Below are 21,221 nucleotides of genomic sequence, written 5' to 3'. Positions count from 1 at the left end.
ATAGATATTGATCTCGAAAAGTGTCTAATTCCATTGCTGCAAACATTGAAAATCGCTTAGAAGACGACGAAGAGTTGTCAAAGTTGGACTTTTAACTATTTCTGAACCCATTGTTGTAAGCGTAAGTTTTCTCCCCGTGGTAGTAAGAGATTTGAACGTCACAATAAAAATAAATTTTTCAATGCTTACTGTTTCTAAAGGATTAACTAGCATTAAATTTGTCTTAATAAAATTCAAAATTAAATCAGGGTTGCGATGGATCTTCTTCGTGAACAATGATCGACGCATCTTCGCGATCCAACATTCGCCAAAATTCATTTTTCATTTTTGCGTCACGAAGAGCATCGCAAAAAGCGAACGGATGCAACGTCGAAGAAGCAAAATGAACACACCGATAAGTGGTTCGCGAAGCCTCTCCCCTCGTAGGATTCATTTATCTACGTGCTGTTCATTCTCGTGATTCATTGCAAGGTTGCTTCTTCTCGTAAAGTCAAGCAAACACTCCACGCTAAGCCAGCTCCACGCAGCGCATGTGTTGAAACTACACAGAATGAGGCAACCAATGCAGAATTGGCTGACTAAGTGAAAATTCTGAGTAGGTCGCACTAATTCTGTGAGTTGCCGACGTTTTCGCCTTCGGCTGTCCGAGATCGATGGAAAGGGAACTGTCAATGATATCCCGCGTGGCAGCAAACAGTTCTGGATACTTTATTCAAAAGGGCGAAACTAACAAAAAACAGCAAATTGAGTTAGAAGCTGAGCTGGCATCATTTTGCATCGTACTTGCCAAAAAATCCATAAAATTTCATTTTTTTAGATTCCACATGAAATAAATTATGAAAAACAAATGGGCGTAATTGAATTTTGATTGTTTTTTTCTTTGCGTGCAATTTCGCCCATTTCCTCCCACACAAAACAACGATGACAAAAGGGCTAATTTGAATTCTCTTTTCAATTCAGGGCTCTTGATGAAATATGAGCTTATGGTCAAAGATTGTTAAATAAATTGTATCATATTTTTTCCATCAGTTACTATGAGTGTTAATTCAAGGCGCTTGCATTATTTACCCTAAACTGAGAGGTAGAAAACATGGTATTGTGCGACGAATTATGATGGAATACTTTGGTACATAAATCGCACTTAGCCTTGCTAGATAACACATAGTGCGGTGAACGTAGTCCTTTATTCTGTTCACTGCTCATCACACTACACCAAATAAACAAAATAGTAATAAAAATCGTAACATACCTTCGCCGCTATGGGGTTTAAAAAGTTGCCCCCGTCTGAATTTCTGACGCAGGTGATCCGACACCTTCCCATACAGACGAAAGTATATGCAAAGACGCTTCATCCTCTGGCCCAATACGATTCCTAGAAGGAATTCTATATGCCTGGCTGGAAAAAAAAACATGTTTTCTGTAGATGTTGTCTTCGATGATTTGGGTGGTATCCAATGGTTTGTGAGACCACTTACCTTCGGCTTCTCCTGACAACAGCTAGCCTGTCCAAGGGCTGTTCCTGCTGCTGAGGACGACGAGGTGATTTTACCAGCGCATAATATTGATTTTTCACAAAAGCTAATAGTTTTCCTTTGGAAAATGTACCGCAAAACTGCTTTGTGCAGAAGGGCGCAATTGAAACTGTTTTCAGCAAAAAGGAAAACAAAGAGGCGAATTTGACAGATGGTTTTCCAATTGGACTCGGTAGGGGGGCGCAATTAGATTTATGATTTTACATAAGGCGGTTATGCTGAAGGGCGCAATCACAACCTATGTTCAGGAATGGGCGTTACTATTTTTTTCTCAGAATTGTAACGCAAAATTAAAATCAATAAAATGTTAAATTACTTTGAATGATAAAACACCTTACAATGAATGTGGTTAACAGAAATGAGGGTCAAACTATTTCTTCTTAAGAAATAGGGAATTGATTATCTGTTGGAAAATTTCATTCGATGGTTTCTCATTTTGGCGTCGATGTCAATTTCGCCCATTTGAAAAAAGTGCACAGAGTTGGCCGTTGGTAAGATTGGGAGTTTTCTGAGATGTTTTCAAGCGAAAAGCCGGAAGGTGGTCGCAAATGCGAAAGTTTTTTCCCCATTTGCTTCCGCTTCGGCTATTCAAATGAAAAAATCTCTGAAAATCTTTAAAATTGGAATGTTTTTTTTATGTTTTCAGAAGCAAAACAAAAATGGAAACGATTTCCGCATTCCAAGCGTTCCTCCTCTGTGCGCAATTCACTCATTCAGTTTTGTTTACCAGCGTTTGCACAAAACTGTGTACAGCCCCTTTGCACAGAATCTGTGCTGCACGAAAAGAGGCCAATTTTGTGCGCTCGGCACTCATTTTTGAGCGGAGCAAGTTTAGCGTGATTGTTGCAAGCCCACATGAAGATGATCGAAATGAATATTTTTCTGTTCTTCGCGAAGAGCAGGCGGCGTGGATCGTACCGTTCACATTACCAAGCGATGGAAAATCACCCGATGATAGCGTCGGGAGAAACAGCGATCCGAAAATGAAACACGAACGAATAAAGCGCCCGAACGGTTGTTTGTGTTTATTCGCAGATTCTGTTTTGATGCCTACGAAAATTCATCGTGCCTCGCGTTTCCGATCGTTGTTCAGCAACATTGAATTAAATATATGGAGCTATCAGATATCGCCGACACACTTTCAAGATTGTTTGTGGATCCTCACCATAGATTTTTTTCGGCTGAAACTATGTTTATTTTATGGGAACGTAACTACTGATAACAATTTCGGGACATAAGCACAATTATGGGATATCTTGAGCGTTAACGGTTTATTAAAGACCTGCTACCATCCCTTTCGAAAATCATTTAAAATTCCGATTCCAGGTTTTCCGATAAATGAAAGTAAATTTGAAGCTCTATGGTGCACCTTACCTCATTACAAGTCAATGTCGTGGATCATGCCCCTCTGTATATGTGAGTCTTTTATCAATGTTGTGGTGCGTTATTTTGTTCAAAATAATGCACTCAATTCAATGTGCTACATGAACAATGAAAAAATCAAAAACACAGAAAAATTAATATTTGTAAACTTTTTGATTTCACAAAAATCTACTACAAATAATAAGGGTGGACACAAATCAACTATATTTGATAAAACTCTACATGCATGTTGTTTGGACTTAATTTTGGCACATCTTTTTCAACAAGCGCATTAAACCCCTTGTCCCCCCTTATTGGAAATTTCACATAAAGGTCAATAACGATAGCATATTTTTGTGAAAGAAAAAAACTTACAAACTTGAAGAATCACACATACATCACAAGCTCTTCAATTACCCCCATCCTTTAGATGTGGCGAACAGTCAGCGACTTCATCTATCTTTTCACTGACTTGGTGTCAACTATGCTTTTTATTTCACTTTTTTTCCAGACTACAACTTGTGGCCCGCGCTCGGAGTGTCCGCAATTTGCTTAATCCCGTTAGTGCTGATGAAATCGGTCCGCAACCTGCTCGCTCCGCCCTTCATCATCCTCACCGACCACAAGGAGTCCGTGTTCAGTTTTCCGACACGGTTTCGAATCGAGGTAAATATTTGCTGGAAATTGACTGACTCTTATCCGATCGAGCAAAGCCGCCGCACATCTCGTGTTCGATCAGTGGCGATAGGGTGGCGTTTTTTTGCTTGAGGTTTCTTTCGTTACATTTACAAAAATGTTGACCCACATCTGTTTAAGGATTGAGCATTGATCTCAAAACAAATTGTGTACTTATTGATAGACTGTTTTAGTTTAAGTTGGTTGTTAATAATTTGTCACGGAGGCGATGATGGTAAAAATAACAAATCCATCCTCCACTTAATTACAAGCGTGATGTGTCAGGAGCCGGCTCGATGCGCTAATCAGAAAAACAATATAAATCATTTTGCATTAAAAATATCGATATCAACACCGTACACAGAAAGAGCAATAAAAGTGAGAGGTAATTTTAAAAGTGACATGCCTGGAGGTTAAGCAAATTGAATTGTAAATGCAGTTGACCTCATTTAGCTGATACTTAGTAGCGCATAGATACATGAAATGCAGGAGTTTAGACTGACCATATTTTCCGGAATCAGTTTTACGGAAATGGTCATATTTCTGAAGATTTCCAACCAATCTTAATGCGTCCCGCGGCATTTAACTTCCTATTAGTTCTAGTTTCCAGGAAAATTGTAAACATTTACCACCCAAAAATATAAGTGACAGAAAAAATGACATTTGGACATGACCTCGGAAAGTCCGAAACATCTCCGGTGTCCAGTAGCCAATATGCATGGCCAAGCAAGTTCCTGAAACTAGACCAAATTTGCTGTCGACTACTTCCGAATGCATCCAATTTCATCCATTTTTCATAAAGTTATAATCACTTGAATTTAGACAAAATTTTGCCTATCTACATTTTGCCTATCCCCTGTATCCCGAGGAGGAATAAATAACTCCCCAATAACTTATGCATACCATATTTTGGTATCATGCCAAAATAAGGTATTGTTCAGTTGTCAATACCTCAATTTGGTATTATAATGGTATTGAAAAAAAAAAACTCTAAAACAATTAAAAATACTTCATTGAGGTATTGAACAGCTATTGAGGTCTGCTGGAGGTATTGAACTACTATTGAAAAATTTCACTTTTATATGAAAATCCATCAAGTATTATTGAGGTACTATAATACCTGATCTAATTATCAGCTTGGTATTTGTAGAATATGCAGAAGGTATTATTTGAAATATTTTACCTCTTATGCAGGGCTCATTCATACCTCATTCAGGTTGTAAGTATTGGAAATTATCTGGTATGGAATACCTCAATTTGGTATTCAGTAGTTATTTTCTTCTGCTCGGAATTACATATCATTTGCCCAAAGAGGTCTCTGATTTACCTAAGCAGCTCAGAATTTTTACAAGTGAGTTGATTCCACCTGCTTGTGAAAAAATAAACGCATTTAATTAACTTAACCAAGTTCATACTGATACATCATAACATGGCAGGTCTGAATATTTGTTTGAAGATGAAAATCTTCTTGACAAATTTTTGATTTTCTGTTCATAAGTGGATACAGACAATTTATATATTTGTTATATTTGGCTTGAATGTTCTCAATGTGATTTTTGAAATTTTTATCTAGCATAAGCATGAAACAGTGAACATTTCGTTAGAACACAACTTTCTAGTAGCTCTTCAAAAAAACGAGTTATAAAATTTGGAAGCACCGAAAATTCTCTACACATGATTTGCCATTTTTAAATCTGGCATCAAGGTGCGTAGGACAGTGGGTGACAAAGCCGTCTTCCGCATCACCGCCCGCTGGATGGAGATGCCAAGTAGTTGTTGAAAGTAGTTTTACTTCAATGTTGAATATTCTTGTGATTTTTACTAGATAGAAGAACGGTGTCTTCAGCAAAGTTTTTACCTAGTTCAAGGACTACCCTTGGGAGACCTTATGTTTAATGAATTCAACCGCTAGGCGGTGCTAGTGAGCATAAAAACTATTCACAAACTCTACAGATATATGCTGGTATCTCAAGATTCTGATAATTTGGAAGGTTGAAAATTACTGTCAATTAAGGTGAAGATAAATCGAAGCCAAACTTCAAATATTCAAGAGCACACATTTGGAGAAACGAACACCCGTTTGAGCTGAAAACTTAATCGATTGGTTACCACCAGCTAGTGACTAATCTATTAAGTTTTCAGTTTAAACGGATGTTTTCTTCTCCAGATTTGTGCTCTTGAAAATTTGAAGTTTGGCTAATCTAAGATGGCGGCCTAGAAAACAAGATGCCGACTTCCGGTCCATGAAAATCATTGTATCGCAAGATCCTGATCATTTAGAAGAAACATTTCTTCGCCAAGTTTGTCCAGGTTGAAAATTGCTGTCAATTACACATTTTGGAATCCAAGATGGCGGCCTAGAAAACAAAATTGCGTCTTCTGGTCCATGAACATCGTTGGGAATCTATGCATAATGGGTATTTTTAGACCGGGCTCGTTAATAAGATGTTGAAAATGGAATTGTTACGTTCCTGTAACACTCCCAACAATATGTTGTAGCCCAGACAACCAGAAGTCGCATAACAGTTTACGAACAAAGTCGTTTATATATACAAATTGCATCACACCCGCACTACATATCGGATGAAATCGTTTGATCGATTAGTTTCCTCGCATAAAACTCTATTTTATGAGTTCATATGTACATTTCGTTTCGTCCCGTATACTCGTGCAAAGTATATCGGACCAATCCGTAGCAGCTGTCAAATCAACATTTGTTATCATAAATTAAGTCACACAAGAGTACAGATTACTTCGTAACTTATAAATTAACTTTTTTTCTTTTTTTTTTTTGTAAACCCAGAGGGAGATCCAGAGCTGATTGCATCTTTGACAAAGTTGTTCAGTAGCTCAAGGGATACCTTTATACAAGTCCTGAGATCACAAATTTCTCAACTTGATGTCGTAAGTGTTCATAAGACTTTTGTTTTGAGGATATGGCACAGTTAATTAATGATCAAGTTATTAGAAATTCCCGCCTTAGAAATCTTGCTGTTATAAGGTTTTGACGTTTTGAAACTTAAATGTATATGACGAAACCCGTGTCAAATGTACAAATTGAAATTGAAACTGCCAAAAGAAAGCACGATTTGTTTTGAGGATATTTCAGAATCGTGAAATTTTATATAATATTTTTGCACTTAGAGAGATGATGTCTTCGGCAAAGTTATTTAGTAAGCAAAGAGCTACTGAACAACTTTGCCAAAGACGCAATCAGTTCTGGACATCCTTCTGGGTTTACGACAATCATGCAATATTTATACAACATATGGTTAAAAGCGCTACAGGAACGTAACACATCGATTTTCAAAACCTGCTTGAAGAACCCGTTCTGGAAATTCTTTACTTTACTTTTGATGGCGCTAGGTCCTTCATGACATGACCTGCGCCACAATGCTACGCCAACTAACTCGGTCCATGGCTGCTAACCTCCAGTTTCTCGATCGCCCCACACTTCCAAGATCCTGCTCTATTAGGTCAAACCACCTAGCTAGTTGCGCTCCCCTTCGTCTTGTACCGGCCGGATTTGAGGTGAACACCATTTTTGCGGGATTGTTGTCCGGCATTCTCACAACGTTTCCCGCCCATCGTACCCTTCCAGCTTTGGCGACTTTCTGGATACTGGGTTCACTGTAGAGTTGGGCAAGCTCGTGGTTCATTCTTCTCCTCCATACGCCGTTCTCACATAATCCGCCGAAGATCGTCCTAAGCACACGTCGTTCAAAAACTCCTAGCGCTTGCAGGACCTCCTCGGCGCTTTTAATCCCGGAATAGATGGGTTTGCTGTCTTCGCTTCTGTTTGTATCGTTCCACGTTTTGACGGGTTCCTTGCTGCAGCATAATCACCCGCGCTGCATTCTTCTCGTCCAAAACCGTCTGACACTCCTCGTCCAACCAACCGTTCCGTCGATTTCCTTCCACGAACCCAAATGGCACGTTCCGCTGCGTTGTCAATGGCAGCTTTGACACAACTCTAGCAGTCCTCAAGAGGGGCTTCGGTGAGCTCTCCCTCTTCCGGCAACGCTGCTTCAAGGCTTTGCGCGTAGTCAGTTGCGACTTTGGGTAGCCAGATTGTACCGTGGAGGGCGTCGGTACCGAATGTTGTTCACAACGGAAAGTCTTTGGCGCACTTTAACCAGTGGTCCGAATCGATGTTTGCGCCGCGATAATGTCCGAGAAGTGTCTTCCATCAATCAAAACGTGGTCGATTTGTGATTCAGTCTGTTGGGATGATCTCCAGGTGTACCGATACGGGAGACTGTGCTGGAAGTAGGTACTACGTATGGCCATGTTCTCGGAGGCGGCGAAATCAATCAGTCTAAGGCCGTTTTCGTTCGTAAGCTGGTGAGCGCTGAACTTCCCTATAATCGGTCTAAATTCCTCCTCCTGGCAAACCTGAGTGTTGAGATCTCCGATAACAATTTTGACATGAGGCTTGGGCAGCCGTCGTATTCACGTTCCAGTCGCAGCTCTGGTAGATGGTATACCCATACGTGTATACCTATACGTATGTACCGTCGACCCTTTTCAGCAAACCTCCTGCAGCGCTACGATGTCGAACCCTTCAGCCATGTTCTCTTTTAGATTTTGATTGAATAGATTGGTTTCAAAACTCTACGTGCTAGATGAAAAGGATTGCTGAAAACATGCGACAAAATTTAGTTTTTCTGCTACTCCGACATCTGCCACTTTCGACGCTTGTTGTAGTAGTTTCAGTGCTTTGTATAGCTCATACATATTTGTTTCAATAACGGATGCTATCTATAAACACTTGTGCATACTTATTATCACTGAATAAAGTAACATGAAATTTTATTTTTGTCTATGGAGCAACGCACTGTGCGACACGTTGATGATCTTCCTCCATCTAAACACTTCCTCAATACAGTTGTTGTGGAAGCAATGTGGGTATGATAGGCTAACAGTTTCAACACAAAATAAATCGCACTCGTTTTACGCGCGTGTGTAGTATACATGAGATGGATAGATGTGGGTTATGAAAAGGGTCCGCGTGATGCGTGGGGATTTTAATTCGAAACTTGTAACCAACTGAGTAATTGGTTCATTGAGTGGCTCGGTGGATTTGTTGGTGAACCGCTCGTCTAATATACAAGAGTCGGATATTCAAATCCCATCCGAGCACGTGATTTTTTTCATAACTTCACCCATAATTTATCCATCATTACCACGCGTAATGATTTAATTAATTTAATAACCATGCAGATTGGATTACCGAAAAGCGCAATATAAACTACAAATCGTAAAAGGGTTTCTAGAAGAGGAAAAACAAGTAGGGCTATTAGGGTACTAAATTAAGGAATATCCTTAAGAGCACTCGTCAAATAAAATTCTGCCGTTGGAATTATTTTGCGAATTGTTCCATGAGCGATGTTTGGCATTAAATTCACCAATGACAAATAATTTTGAGTAAATTTTCACAAGAAATTTTTAGGCAAATTTACATGCTGCCCAGTGCATTGAAAAGGCAAATATACAGCTCTACAAATATATTGACCAAGCTGTGTTTCAACCCAAGTTTCAAAAATACGCCTATGAAAGATGATTGAAACTCCCCCACATGCCCCATCAAGTCGATCATTAAACAAAAAAGTTTGGATCCAGGTTTCTGATAAGTTTCAGTAATAATTGCTATATGTATGTAATTAGCTGTTAGAAAATTAAACAGCTCGTCATTTTTACCATTCGGAAAACGAAAATTCCAATTTGAAATGTTTTAAAAAATATCTGGATCCATTAAAGAAAGGTAATCCAATAACAAATTTATTAGTAAATTTTACACCAATCTGGACAGCTTCAGCCATTGTGGTGGTTTTAAATATTGCATCAATCGTTTGATTCAATTGTTCAGTTGAAAAATCAAAATCAAAGGGAGATTGGGTGCATTTTCTGATGATTTTTTGTTGGGATTATCCGTTAATGAAGAGACGGAATAGGAGTTTCCTGTAGCGGCAGGAGTTTTTCCATATGATTCGAAACAATTAGAACGGTTCTATGGATAACCGAAGACAATTTGAAGGGTAGGAGCTGAAACTGCCTGCTACAATATCGGCATAGAAGTTTCCTTGGGTAAATCCATTTGAAATCAAAAGATTCTAACGGCTACCCGACAAAAAAAGCTTGTGAATGAGCATGATTATAATGTACCTGATGGGTATGATTCTTAAGCAAGCGATCGTTAACGGAAAAATAAGCATTGTTGGAGATTCTGTCAGGGGAATTCCGGAAACGAAAAACATAACCGTTCAATTGTCTGGTACGAGCCTCAACGATTTTTTTACGCGAAAGGCAATCCCAAAAGTTGCGAATACAAACTTTTTGGTATCTTCCTTCACAGGTCAGACGTCGAGTAGTGTTGGATCCGCTGAATCTGTTGTATGCTCCTTGTGGGCGAGCGACGGAATCCGGATCCCATTGTGTTCGGTTTGCGTTGCGCGGAAGAAAAAACGAAATGCGCCGGTGAAAAACAAAAAAAAAAACGCGTCAGTAGAGTTTGATACGTTGAGCCTGTTGTATGCTCCTGTCGAGCGAGCAACGAAATCAGTATCGTGTCTAGTTTGGATAGTGCGGTCATTCGTGTATATGCTCACGTATTCATTTCGAATTATATATTTATCGTTTACCAAAACGAATTCTTTCCCATATCCAAACTCCCAGTGTTTTCTTGTGGAAGTGCAGAGGACTCTTCGGCTTCTGTAAAGCAAGTAACACGTCAACATTTCCCTCCCATTCCCAAATTGACCTGCATTAGGACGCAGCCGGCGTCGGTATTGTTTATTATAATAATAAGAGCACCAGAATTTACACATTGAGGATGATACTGATCCCGAGTAGCGTCTGTTGGTTCCCTGTGTAAGTACAGCTGTTCTTGCAATAACGGAGTAGCAACTGCGGGCGGTCAATCATGCTCATGCTCTTCCTTCACAGGTCAGACGTCCTTAGCGTGAGAAGAACCTCCGCAAATCATGCATTTAGCCTGCTGCAATGTTTTGTACCATGACTGCACTTTTGGCACCGACGGCACTGAGTAGGGCTCTGAAAATTTCCTCCAGGTTTCTGGAATTGTTCTCATGTCACACGGACATCGAACATAAGTCTTGGTTTTTCTAAAACTTTAATATTGTTTAGATCATTTGTGTTAAAGTGAACTAAATAATATTCAAGAGAAAGCCCCTTCCGAAGAATGCCATGTTGTTTTTTTTTTTCATAATGATTACTTGGACTGGGGAAAATCCAAGTAAACCATTTATTCCATTTTGGATCTCTTCAGGTGACTTATACTGCCGTGAATCGCAAGTCAGTCCCATCTGCATTTTCGTCAAAATTGAGTTGAGATCAGTTTTCAACATATCTTTCAATGCTGCCCTAATTAGATAATAAGGTTTGTTCGGAAAAAGTAGGAAAAACAGCAAGTCAAATTGTACCATAATGAAAAGTAACCGCATATCAGTCCCACTACAGATTTCCACACCGTGTAACACAAAAATTAACCGTGTTTTGATCATCTTTATATTTTTCTCAGAAAGATATCGTAGTGAAAAGCAAATTGAGTAAGTTTCATTTAGATTTGAACATATTCCAACCCTCTAGAAATTTTTGAATATTCAAATGGAAAACGAGTTTGGAAACTTCACACTCCATTTTCTCAATGCCTACTTTTTACAGATGGGACTGACTTGCGATTCACGGCAGTATAGTCACTTGAGAAACCTTTCAAGATTATATTGAAATGAAGTTCAGTTTTGTCGTCATAAGTAAAAAATATGTTTATCTTCTTTTTAAGGTGTTTGATAAGAAGTTTGCAAGCTTCGAGAGTTTCCGGCTACAGTCTCCTTTCTTTGCGATTTGGAAGGAATCCTTGATTATCCTAATGGAGTTCAAGATCTTTTACCTAAATCCCCAAAATTCCCAAAAACTGACCACGACAGGCGGCATTCTTTATTTCCTCACTTGAATCAAAGAGCTGGGCTGAAGGGTGCTTCGATTTGATGTTCGGAAAATTTGTCTAAAGTATCGAACTGATTGTTCAACTCAGTGCAATTATCAATTCCGATGAAATGCCTTTTCTTCCATTTTTGCCACTTTTAGTGACAGTTTTAAATCCCGCTTTTTCGGGAGGAGGTTGTAAATTCAGAGATTCACTTTTACTTTTGTTCGTGGTAGCAATTATGTTTAGTGTGTAAACCAAAGAAGAAGAGACGTTGTAAAAGAATTTTTACCAAGACGGTGTCCAAGAAGGATTACCATCGGTAGCTTTCACTAACGGGTCCAACGAAAAATCGATGGCACAAGTCCTAACAAGGATCGTAAAGGGATCAATAGTAGAAAATAGGTACAGTTTTATTGCTTTATGTGGCTTTGAAAACTTACTAGAGCAGAGAAAATTTGTTTACGCATAGCACGCAATGATTATTTATTTAGATTTCTTTTTTTTTTTTTTTATTATAGGCACTCCGTGCCGGACTCAGTTGATCGGTAGCTGCTTTATCGATACAGATCTATTTTCAACTTATCTATATTTACATCTAGTTTCACTCTCTCCTACTCTTTTACTCTCACACCGAGCAGGTAGGAGAGAGCTCTGCTATTAGTGAGGCTAGCTGCCTGCGAAGAGGGTCAGTTTGTCTCAGTCACTATCTGATACTGACGGAGGATGGATGTGCTCCGTGAGGTGTCTTCTGGTGGCTGGACGGGTTTTTTTTGTGGAGGGGCTGGGAATCGAACCCATGACCTTCCGCTTATGAAGCGGAAGCGTAACCTCAAGGCTACAGACCCCCCCCATTTTTGTATTGTTGCAATACAAAAAAAAATACTTAAATAATACTTATTTTGATGTTTTGAATAAAAATATAAAATAGCTAAATCAATATTTTGGTTTGATATAAGACTATCAAAACTTGATATTATTCTGTCAGCATCAAAATTAGTTTTCAATTATTTCTCATGATCTGTTCGTATATGTTGCTTATAAATATGCAAGTATTATCACAAATTATACTTAAAATATCGCGGATATAATAAATCGGATAAAAAAAATAACACATTTATTTTTCGTTTCGCCGAATCCGTAGATTCGTTAGGTTCAAGCCATTTATTTGTGTGATAACATCGATACACCACTGTAGTTCTGTAGCTTTCCACATTTAATTCAAGTGTCTATCATCTGAGGATAATCCAATCACAGTAGCAAAATTGCACTTGTTGAATGCTACACAAAGTGATGAATCATTTGAAAACACTCGTAAAAATAAGCCAAAATCCTTCAAACGCTAGCTAATTTCGATCAACGAGTGAAGCAGACAAGACACTCCATAATTGGTTCAAATCACCCACATCAAAACAACTCGTTTCCTCGAAGCACGGAGCGTCTTCTAACCCGTTCAATGTGGCACCCAATGGCGGAGTGAGTATCAAGTGATGCCTAATCATCGTCAACGTGGGTGCAACAGACGGTGAACTGCGCAACTGATAACACCGTTTCTCAATGGGTGAAAGACTAAGCTCCAAATAAGTGACACTGACATCTGGATGATGGAACTAATACGTTGTCGGTTGCAGAGCTGAGCGTTGTGCTAAAAATGCAATGCTTTCAAGATTAGATCATATCGCGGTCGGCGTTTGTTCTAGATGAAACTGACAATGTCTGAAGCAAACTGAACAGTTCACAGCTATTTGGTCTAAGCTAGAAAAACCTACGCCAACTTAATGCAATCTATGCGTTCTTATCAATGGGAAAGTATGCTGTAGGTCCAAACGCATTGATAGTAAAACGGCAACGGAACCAGTTCGGGGAACATGAATCATCCTAACATATTTGTCGACTTCGTAGGTATTTTACCAAAAATAATTGAATTTTGTTTATTGAATTTTTGTGGTAATTTTCGAACACTTAAAATATATGGCTAATTTTGTCAGCATTTGATCGATTCACATTTTCAACCGGCACGGCATCAGAACCGTAATCAGAAAAGCACTTGCAAAATGTTGACGGAAAAATGAGAAAACAAGTCAAAATTATTCAAACAGTCATTCAAGTCATCGTTCAAAAGTTTAGGTTTACTAGCACTCACTTAAAACACGAACATTGTGTAAAATTGTATACCGTCAAACGGGGCTACTTTTGATTCCGGGGGCTACTTTGGACATTTGTGTTTTTGATTTATTTGCAGCATAAATATTAATCTGAGCTATTTTGTGTCTTCAGCACTTTTATTGACCAAAACATGCTCTACAACCAGACATGAACCTTTTTCGGAAAAACATCAACAATAACAGGATAAACAGGAAAATATATTTAAAAATTCCGAACACATATTCACAAGGCACAAAACATTTGCTATGTAAACCTTGTTCGAATTTTTCATATATCGTGGAAAGTTATTGGGAGCGTCACAAAACTATCGAATTGTCATGTTTCATAAAAATTTGTGATAATTTTATGTTAAAATTGTTGTGTTACATAAATAATTGATCAAAGGTCTTAATTTAACGACTTTTATTTTATGTTAAAGCGTTGGTTCCTATATTTTAAAACAAAAAAAAATAAACCAAGGGTTCAGGAAAGTTAATAGTCATCATATATATATATTTTATGGCGTTTTGGTAGTAAACTCAAACCATATTCCTTGAAAAAATAATTCTCGGTCATATTTTACATGAATCCGTAGTACCAAACAATTTCATTCTTCATCTGTTATAAATAAACTACCATTTAGCCATCTCAAAACTATTGAGAACCAAAATAATTACAAAAGTAAAATTTGAATTGCCTACGATCTTGCGAAACATTATTCATGTACTTCATGCATTGCACTTTAAATAAAAAATACTTTTAGTTACAGGAATTGATGAAATCCTTCTACATACCATTAATATAACATTAAGAATTTTAACAGATGATAATCAGTATTAATCAGACCTTATTAATCGTCGCAGTACTTGGTATTTGCATCATTCGATTGTGTCAATTTAAACAATCAAGCAGTCGTAGCTGACAGTTTATTTAAAAGAAAGTAAAACTGAAATTTCATACTAGAAATTAAACACTACAAAACCATATTGTGCTGAAAAGTGTTATATAGGTACGTGTATTTTTTCGCGCTTCACAATTTTCTTAATTATGTTTATCAACGAAAAACGTTCAACAACATCATAATAGACGTTAATCTTTAGAATTAGTTCAAAATTTATGCGAAAATAATCATTTTATTATCAAATCGTATTGCTTTCTAAATGTGTCCAAAGTAGCCCCATTTTTGTCTTGAAGGACGCATATTTGTCGCTATTCAAGCAATTTTTTTATTTCTTGATGGATTTGCTTCATTTCTTGCACATTTGTTACGCACATATACAACTAAGATATATGCAAGAATCATCGAAATCCATCCATAATTCTTAGAGCTACAAATCGTCAAAGTTGAAGAATGTGGAAATAATGTCAAAAGAAGCCCCGTTTGACGGTACCAATATTATTTAGGTTAAAATAACCCATAAACTTTAGAATTGGTTGAAAATCACAGAGATATTGTAATTTTATTTCATCTCTAGGATCAAGGATTCCGATCCTTATGAACTCAGCAATTTGATATCTGGGGTTGAAAAGCCTTGAAATGCACAAACATATATTGGCGCAAATTAATTTAATTTTGAATTGATATCCTACTTTCAGACAACATGTTTATGTGCTCAACTCTTTGATATCTATGATAATTAATTAAAGTTTATTTGTAAGGTTTTAAATAATTGCCTTAGGGGAGATTCATGTTTTGTTTTATTATTTCACATAAATAATCCGTACAGGCCTGAGTGGAAGCAAAAATACTAAAACCCTCACCGCTCAGCGAATTCTTAATGGATTCGAATTTTTTTTTTGTCAGTATACCTGCACACATGTCTAGTTTCTAGAAGTGGCCGGAGGAACGCGGAAATATTCATGTGGCAGGAATTATTCCGGTGGGTCACTGGGTCAGGTCAGGTGAAAAGGGTACTATGAGTTTATGCCCCAAAGCGTAGGCAAATTTTAAGTCAAAGATAATTTCCGGTATCGGCTATAATGTGGCCACAATATCACGGAATTTAAAAATTGCATCAGTGTAAACCTTTTGAGAAACGTTTGAATTGGATAACTATGAGTCTGCATTTGAATGATCCTGTAAATGACCATTTTCGAGTTCTCAGAACGCCTCAATTAATAATGAAGTGGCTAATTTGTATCTAAACATCTGTGCGAAGCCTATGGGAACGCACTTTAATGCACAATTATGTTTGATTTCTATTTTTCTAGAATTTAAACGGCCACTTCTGGCCACTTCTAGAAACTAGATATGTGTTCCAGTATACTGACAAAAATCATTTGAATCCGTTAAGAATTCGCTGAGCGGTGAGGATTTTAGTATTTCTGCTTTCACTGAGGCCTATAGGGGGATTCGGGGCATAATGAACACACGGGGCGAAATGGACACCCCCTCAATCTCTGAGAATATGCATACTTCATCAAAAGTTCATATACTGCATGAAATCTGTTTCGCATTTGAAATGTTTGACGGTAAAAATATTTATGTTTTGCTTCAATTGTCCTTTGAAATTTGACTTTAAGTTTTTCTCTGCTTCAAATTGGCATATAAGTAAGGCGGTAGGAGAATCTAATTTTTGAGCTAAATAACGAACCCAGAAAGGTTCTTTTTAGCTCTTATGATAGAGGGAGAGCTCTTTTACACATCGGAACGACTGACAGCCATAAAATATTTTGGAATCATTAAATTTTATGCAAGTGTTCATTTTGCCCCGATACCTTTTTACTAGCCTTGTTTTGGAACTAATTTTCTATCTCACTTTTCTGGCATATGATAAGATTTTTATTACAATGAATGAATGTAGCACGTCGTACTAATATCAAACTTGAAAACTAGCCGGGAGTAATTCGAAAAAAAATTCGCTATCTGGTCTTAAAACAAGCATTTGCATTTGCATTTGATGTGTCCATTATGCCCCAAATTCCCCTACGGGATAAACACACATTGATTGTTGAATGTTTATTATAACGAACATAATATAAAAAACTATAGTTTTCAGATTTTTTCGCCAAAATTCTACTATGGCTCTTCAAATATTATGAGATTACAGTTCTAATGCCATGCTGGTTCAAAATTTTGATTGATCCAAAGCTGAGAAAATAAGTTATGTTTTTTCAACCTATTTCAAAAAAAAATCATAGCTTCATGTAGAAATTTAGTACCGTTATCCGAGACAACATTGACTAGCAGGGTAACATTCATCGGAATGACTGATAAGCCAATAAAAAGTAAGGTTTTTGCGAAAATTGCGTTTAGTTCACGCATAAATTTGTGCACTTTTCTAAACAAACCTAGTTCGCTGTGCTCCACGTCTTCTTGTACCAACCGGATCCGATGCGAACACCATCTTTGCAGGGTTTTTGTTCGGCATTCTTGCAACATGCCCTACCCATCGTATCCTTCCAGCTTTGTCCACCTTCTGGATAGTGGGTTCGCCCAAGAGTTGGACGAGCTCGTGGTTTATCCTTCACCGCCAATGATCGTCCTAAGCACCCGACGTTCGAAGACTCCAAGTGCTTGCAGGTCCTCCTCGAGCATCGTCCACGTTCCATGCCCGTAGAGGACTGCCGGCCTTATGAGCGTTTTGTACATGGTGCATTTGGTGCGGGTGTGAATCTTTTTTGACCCCAGCTTATTATGGAGGCCATAGTAGGCTTCCATTTCAAATGTTCGGCCGACAATGTCCTTATCATCCGCGAAGCAAACAAACAAATTGAAATCGATGAAAAGGTGATGTGTTGGGACCTGGTATTCACGACATTTTTGGAAGATTTGCCGTACAGTAAAAATCTGGTCTGTTGTCGATCAGCCGTCAGCGAAACCGGCTGGACGAACTCGTTTACATCAGGTGACAGATGACGGAAGATGATCTGGGATAATACTTTGTAGGCCGCATTTAGAATGGTGATCGCTCGGAAGTTCTCACAATCTAACTTGTCGCCTTTCTTGTAGATGGGGCATATTACCCCTTCCTTCCACTCCACCGGTAGCTGTTCTGTTTCCCAGATTGTTCCTATCAGCCGGTGCCAAATGGTCAGCCTCTCCGGGCCCATCTTTATGAGTTCAGCTCCGATACCATCCTTACCAGCAGCTTTATTGTTCTTGAGCTGGTTAATGGCATCCTTAACCTCTCTCAAAGGGGGGGCTGGTTGGTTTCCATCCTCCGCAGTACTGACAAAGGCCATTGCCTGTGCTTTCAGCGCCATTCAGGTGCTCGTCGAAGTGCTGCTTCCACCTTTCGATCACCTCACGCTCGTCCGTCAAAATGCTCCCATCCTTATTCCTGCACATCTCGGCTCGCGGCACGAAGCCGTTCCAAGATGTGTTGAGCTTCTGATAGAACTTGCGTGTTTCTTGAGACCGGCATAGCTGTTTCATCTCCTCGCACTTCGTCTCCTCCAGGCGGCGTTATTTCACCCGAAAAAGGCGGGTCTGCTGTTGCCGTTTCCGCCTATAGCGTTCCACGTTCTGCCGGGTCCCTTGCTGCAGCATGACCGCCCGCGCTGCATTCTTCTCCTCCAAAACCTCCTGGCACTCCTCGTCGAACCAATCGTTCCGTCGACTCCGTCCCACGTACCCGACGTTGCTCTCAGCTGCATCGTTGATGGCTGCCTTCACTGTTCTCCAGCAGTCCTCAAGAGGGGCTTCATCCAGCTCACTCTCTTCCGGTAATGCAGCCTCGGGGTGCTGCGCGTATGACGCTGCGACATCCGGTTGCTTGAGCCACTCTAGGTCATACCGGGGCGGCCGTCGGTACCGTACGTTGTTAACGACGGAGAGTTTTGGGCGCAGTTTGACCATCACCAAATAGTGGTCAGAGTCGATGTTAGCGCCACGATAGGTCGTGACGTCGATAATGTCGGAGAAGTGCCGACCATCAATCAGAACATGGCCGATTTGCGATTCTGTCTGCTGTGGTGATCTCCAGGTGTATCGGTATGGAAGGCTGTGCTGGAAGTATATTCTTGGAGGCGGCGAAATCAATTATTCGTAGGCCGTTTTCGTTCGTCAGCCGGTGGGCGCTGAACTTTCCAATCGTCGGTCTGAATTCCTCCTCCTAGCCAACCTGAGCGTTTAAGATCTCCTATGATGATTTTGACGTCGTGGCTTGGGCAGCTGTCGTACTCGCGTTCGAGCTGCGCGTAAAAAGCGTCTTTATCATCATCAGTGCTTCCGAAGTGAGGGCTGTGCACGTTTATTATGCTGAAGTTGAAGAACCGGCTTTTGATCCTCAACTTGCACATTCTCTCATTGATCGGCCACCACCCGATCACGCGCCTCTGCATATCACCCATCACTACCCAAGTAGCACGCGAAACATCTTCCAAAGAAATGCTTTTCAAAAATGGTTTCAATCGCGTATCAATAAAAGCATCTGTAACTTATCTGGTTCTAGTTCGGTTGCATATCAATATCAAGGCTCATAAAGTTTCATTGCCGTTCCAATTAACATGCATTTCACTCCTTGTTTGACGTTCAACATATTTGAAATGACAAGATTTGCTGCAAATGTCCCTTGCAAATAGCAATAAAGTCAAATTTATCAAGATGTTTTCAGCAACATTTCAAACAAACTCTTGAAACTTCTCCCAAAATGCCGGTTTTAATGTTATGTTTCACATTACTTTCATTTAAAGCATCCGCAACTTGCATTCAATTTTCCTTCCCATAGAAGATTCATCTCAGTTGCGAGAAAGTTGCACTAAACTTCGTGTATGACAGCTAGAAGTTTGTTTGTTTCAATCCACTTGCAATATGGTTAAGTTGCACCTTACGTATCACCTAACAAAGAAAACATGGTCTAGCAACAGTTTGTTTGTTAAAAAGGTGTTTCTCAAGTGTTGCGCGGAAGTTTTTGCGGAAAGTTTAGATTATTTCAGGCGTGGCCTAATATCTCCAGTAATGAACTTGTATTCCGAAGGGTGCAGTCAAGTTATAAGCAACAAGTTTTGATCAATCGGCCATGTGGTCGCTTTTATAGTGCATTGGCGAAGCAATTGTTCGAAGAGCTGGTGGAGTAGTGAGTAGAGGTGAAGATTGGTGATCTTGAGGTCGGAAGTTCGATTCTCGTTCATGTTTTTGTTTTCATTTTTTTTCTTTTAAGTATTTTGCAACAAATAAGCAATTTCGATATTACTTAAATATGTTGCAAACAGACTCCGCCTCTTGCGCTTTTTGCGTTGCTGTTCAGTGCAATTGTAAGTCATATTTTCACCAATTGACAACTCTTATTAGTTTCAAGAGAGAATTTTATTCTTGAGTTGCAACAAACTGTGCTGCTTGGGTATAAAAGCTGTTCCCAGCTCATGTGTATTGCCGCAGCTCTGGTAGATGGTATGGTTACCTCTAAACGTTCGTACCATTGATCCCTTCCAACACACTTCCTGCAACGGATGCCGAATCCGCGGTCCTTCAGCACGTCGGCGAGTATGCGTGTGCTCCCGATGAACTTAAGAGATTTACAGTTCCACGTACCGAGCTTCCAATCGCTAGTCCCTTTACATCGCTGTGGTCTTCGCCGATTGTCCCGGTTGGTATTCTCTCGTTAATTATTCGTTGCTTGATTTTTTTACGGCTGGCTTGCAGGGCCCGACACCAACCCCCTTAATGTTCGGAGAACCATAGTGCACAGTTTAGCTTAAAGTCCTTCTCTGGCACTCTGACGATGATCAGCAAACCCCCCATTCCCTGTCAGCATACGACCAAAGTTCCCACCGGGGGAGGGTTACCCGATCTTCCCTAAGGTTACTCGTACCCCGGCCAGTACCGCGAGGATGTAGGGATAGGAGTTGCTGGGCAAGAGGTTAAGTACCGCATAGAGGGGTCTATTTTATTCCACAGTTGTTCTGGGACCCAAATACTATCCAAAAAGTGGACTGGAGCGAGAATCTAAATTTTTCATATAACCATGTCCCAGGCTAATGATCAAGTATGAATAAATTTTGAACTCTTCTTCGAAACATAGATTTCATCATACTTGATCATGTCGATATGCACCATCTTCAAATATTTAAATTTCATAGATGATCTACCTTTGTTCTAAAAATAAGATGTTCTTTCAACTTACCTGTGCAACTTGTCATTACTGACTATGCAACTTTTCTTTTAACATTCGACCGTCGGTTCTCATCTTAGTGTCCGAATGTTAATTAATAATGAGCAATTATTAGAATTTTCAATTCGAGTTCCCGAGTGTCGTTTCACCGAATGTCGTTTCCGCAAACGTCAATTTCCCGAAGGCAAGTCTCCCAAATACCCATTTCGAGTCATCTGATATTCACCCTTCTTCATTGAGCTGCTGTAAAAATGGCAACACTAAGAAATTAGCTTGCTAGCAATTTATTTAAAAAAAACAGTCCATAATATTTTTATTTATTATGAACACAATAGAAACACATTGAAAAAAACAAATACGCACACTCCGAAAAAATCATGCGATTTTACGTCTTTTGGATGCACATAAAAGAAGCGAGCCGAATAACGTGAATTTATGTCACGATTTAAATACCATACCATCTGATTCGGGAAATGCCGATTATAGTGACATCGTTTTCGGGTCCTT

The 21,221-nt window shown here is 39.3% G+C and overlaps 2 protein-coding genes across 2 annotated transcripts in view; one reads left to right on the top strand and one right to left on the bottom strand.

Annotated features, from left to right (window-relative positions):
• LOC5570907 (phosphoglucomutase-2) overlaps positions 1-21,221 on the bottom strand; it is a 300,316-nt gene that overhangs the window by 169,477 nt on the left and 109,618 nt on the right. The window lies entirely within an intron of this gene.
• The window catches only part of LOC5570910, a 61,990-nt gene that overhangs the window by 3,692 nt on the left and 37,077 nt on the right, over positions 1-21,221 (top strand). The window contains exon 2 of the mRNA XM_021844941.1: positions 3,406-3,560. Coding sequence (XP_021700633.1) covers positions 3,406-3,560 — 155 coding nt within the window. The remainder of the gene's footprint in view (positions 1-3,405; positions 3,561-21,221) is intronic.

Source organism: Aedes aegypti, chromosome 2 (assembly GCF_002204515.2).
Source record: "Aedes aegypti strain LVP_AGWG chromosome 2, AaegL5.0 Primary Assembly, whole genome shotgun sequence".
Taxonomy (NCBI): Eukaryota; Metazoa; Arthropoda; class Insecta; order Diptera; family Culicidae; genus Aedes; species Aedes aegypti.
Note: the sequence above shows the minus strand (reverse complement) of the source record. Positions and strands in the feature narration are given on the sequence as shown.